The following is a 3,354-nucleotide window of genomic DNA, read 5'->3' as shown; positions in this document are numbered from 1 at the left end:
AGCCTGACCAACATGGAGAAACCTTGTCTCTACTAAAAATACAAAATTAGCTGGGCGTGGTAGTGCATGCCTGTACTCCCACCTACTTGGGAGGGTGAGGCAGGAGAATCGCTTGAACCCAGGAGGCGGAGGTTATGGTGAGTCGATATTGTACCATTGCACTCCAGCCTGGGCAATAAGAGCAAAACACTGTCTCAAAAAGAAAGAAAAGAAAAAATGAAAAGTAGGGGCTGGGTGCAGTGGCTCATGCCTGTAATCCCAGTATTTTGGGAGGCTGAGGCAGGCGGATCACCTGAGGTCAGGAGTTCAAGACCAGCCTGGCCAATATGGTGAAACCCTGTCTAAAAATAAAAATAAATAAATATTTTTTAAACAGTGGAAGATTTTGTTCTGGGCAGAAGTTGCCTAAAATACTCATCTGTGGTATAGGGGTCAGGGTGGAGGCTGGAGCTGCACCAACCAGTGTCCCCCAAAGCAGTTTAGACAGGTGTCACTTGGGTCAGGAGGGGCTTAGCTTCATTTGGACACAGTCCTTGGAGAAAGGAAACAGCAGCCAGCGTAGGGGGTGGTGGGTCACAATGAGCTGGTCCAGGGACCTTGGGGACAATAAGAACAGAGCAGCCATGCAGTGTCCCCAGACTCTGATGGCCACCGAGTCTGGGGAGAGCCTGGAGCCCCAAGTCCCCCCACCCCAGGCAGCAAAAAGAGAGTGAGTAGGGAGCCCCCTCCAGCTTCCTCCTGGCGGCTCCCCACCGGCCCCTCAACACCCCCGATGCCACCCCAGGGATCCAGTGGACGCTGGGGGCCATGCAGGGAGTTCAAGCTTCACCCTGCATAGGGACATTGTTTCAGTCTCTGCGATGGGCTAGAACCGTCAATAGTACAGAAGGAGAGGGCAAAGCTGGACAGCACTAGGGGTGAGAAAGGGAAGAGAGAGCGGGATTGAAAGGGAGGAAATTGAAGGGAGAGACAGGCAAACCGTCAGAAGGGGAAGAAATGATGCCAGAAGCATCACAGGGTATCGGGGCCTGGGGGGAGCGACTATTCTGCATGCCAAGGCCAGTCCCTGAATTGCCACAGCGAGACGGTGTGACCTGACAGTTGGCTCTTTTCCCACCAAATGCATGGGTGGTAAGCACAGAACCAGAAAGACTTGGAACAGGCCAGCGGCACCCAGCCCTGGATGGGATGGCCACCCCGGAATATCCCATGGGTGCTGCACCAGCTTCCTCATGAATCAGCCAAGAGGCTAATATAAACAATCGGATTTTGAAAAAAAAAAATCCAATTCATAATTAGTTACTGGTAGAAATAACATGAAACCAAAAGAATGTTCACAGCCCAGTCTGGTTCCTGTGGGGAAATTGGTCTTGGAAATAATGGCCACCAAATGAAATCCACAGTAATTGGAACCGATTCTAATGAAATCATTCAGCAACTAAAAAGGAAAAGTGTTTTTAAAACCACTTGGAGTTATATTGAAAATGGATCAAGGAATTCAGTTGGCTTCTGTGTTTGTATGGCAATGTAGAATAAGAACATGCACTGTGTTGTTTGTATTTATATGCACAGGATAAAACAGCCACTGGGTCAACGTGGGGGTCCTCTACACAGGTCCCTTCCCTATACCCAGGACCCCAGTACCCTTTCTGGGCCAGGCTCAAGGCCCTGGGTCTCAGCCGGGGACAAGGAGGGGACCTGGTGGTGGGGGGCACAGGGGGGTGGGGCTCACAGGTTGGCGGGCTCCTCAGGGGGCTTCCTGCTGACTCGGGACTCGATATGTGGAGCTCTTGAGAGTCTGGTGGGCCCTGGGGCCTGCTGGGGGTCCCTCAGGGGTGGAGTCAGTGGTGGCAGCAGCGGCAGAGGTGGCAGGGAAGGTGGCCGAGCTGGCATCGTCGGGTGAGGGCCTGAGGCAGATGAGCGGGCACTGGTATGGGGGTGCAGGGCTGGGAGGGGCAGGAGAAACCCGAGATGTGTGCCAAAAACCTTCCTCGGAGACACTAGCCTGATAGGGCCATACCTGCTGAGGAGAAGCCTAAGACTAGAAGCGCTATACAGACTATGGCCGGCTGGGTGCCATACCTCGCCTGGGCCCTGGGCACCCTCAATGTCCTGAGCAGGTAACCCAAGATAAATGACACCACAAATGTTTGCTTAAGTGGAGCAGAGCCCCTGGAGAGAACATGGAGCTTGGAGTCCACAAATCTGTGCTCAGCTCCCCGCTCACCAGCTCTGTGACCTTGGGCCACAGCTCAAGGTGGGTGAACCTCCACTCCCTCCTCTGTGAAATGGGAGAACAGTGCCTACCTCACAGGAGTTGGGATGAGGTTCAGATGAGTCAAGGGAGAAACTGCCTTGGAAACCGTAAAGTGCCCTCAGATGCCTGGCACATGCTGATTCAAACCAGAGGAGCTCAGCTCCTTCCAACCTCGGTTCCCTTGTACCCACCCCACCCCACCCCCGCAGCTGGGTGGACACTGGGGACAGATGCCTGGCCTGGGCACTGGGGATGGCATTAGGGCCAAGAAGCATCTGAAGTGCAATGGGCAGGCACAGCAGGCAGGAGGTGGAGGAGGTACAGGAGGTGGACAGGAGAGCCCAGGCAGGGTGTGGGGGATGGGGTGAGACAAGGAGGGACCAGAGACCCTTCCAGAATCACAGCTGAGCCCAGGCTGGGGGCCAGGTACTCACGGGGGCAGACGGTACCAAACAGGGCGCTGGAGTGCACACGGTCATACAGGCTTTGTGACGGGGGACACGGAGCCTTCACAGCTTAGCAGAAAAGAAAAGGGATGGAAATGAGTAGCCCCTGGGCCTGTGTCAGGCTAATCCCAGCACCAGCTGAGCTTCTCCCTCTGGTGGGACCAGCCCCGTTTCCCAGGCCCCCGGTACATTCCTTTATGGGACAATGTTCCTCCCCCCTTGCCCTTTTTTTTCTCTTGAGGCAGGGTTTCACTGTGTCACCCAAGCTGGAAGGCACTGCAGCCTCAAACTCCTGGGCTCAAGCAATCCTCCTGCTTCAGCTGCCTGAGTAGCAGGCATGCACCACCACTCCCAGTTAATTTTTTAAAATTTTCTTAGGGAGGAGGTCTCACTGTGTTGCCCAGGCTAGTCTTGAAATCCTGGGCTCAAGCAATCCTCCCATCTTGACCTCCCAAAGTGCCGAGATTATAGGTGTGAACCATTGTGCCCAGACTTCCTTGCCTTCTTGAGTAGAGAGCAGCTCAAGGATAAGATAGAAAAGAAGCCTCTTGGGCCAGGCGCGGTGGCTCAAGCCTGTAATCCCAGCACTTTGGGAGGCCGAGGCGGGTGGATCACGAGGTCAAGAGATCGAGACCATCCTGGTCAACATGG

General features: G+C 54.4%; 1 protein-coding gene across 1 annotated transcript in view; it reads right to left on the bottom strand.

The window, feature by feature from the left end:
• Nucleotides 1–1,655: 1,655 nt before the first annotated feature.
• Nucleotides 1,656–3,354, bottom strand: part of CUNH16orf96 (chromosome unknown C16orf96 homolog) — a 50,049-nt gene continuing 48,350 nt past the window's right edge. Inside the window, exons 15-16 of the mRNA XM_017505974.2 lie at nt 2,692–2,772; nt 1,656–1,946 (exon numbers count right to left, since the gene is read on the bottom strand). Coding sequence (XP_017361463.1) covers nt 1,729–1,946; nt 2,692–2,772 — 299 coding nt within the window. The 3' untranslated portion in view covers nt 1,656–1,728. The remainder of the gene's footprint in view (nt 1,947–2,691; nt 2,773–3,354) is intronic.

This window comes from Cebus imitator, unplaced genomic scaffold (assembly GCF_001604975.1).
Source record: "Cebus imitator isolate Cc_AM_T3 unplaced genomic scaffold, Cebus_imitator-1.0 Scaffold346, whole genome shotgun sequence".
Classification (NCBI taxonomy): domain Eukaryota; kingdom Metazoa; phylum Chordata; class Mammalia; order Primates; family Cebidae; genus Cebus; species Cebus imitator.
The sequence above is the reverse complement of the archived record's forward strand: the minus strand, read 5'-3'. Positions and strand labels throughout refer to the sequence as shown.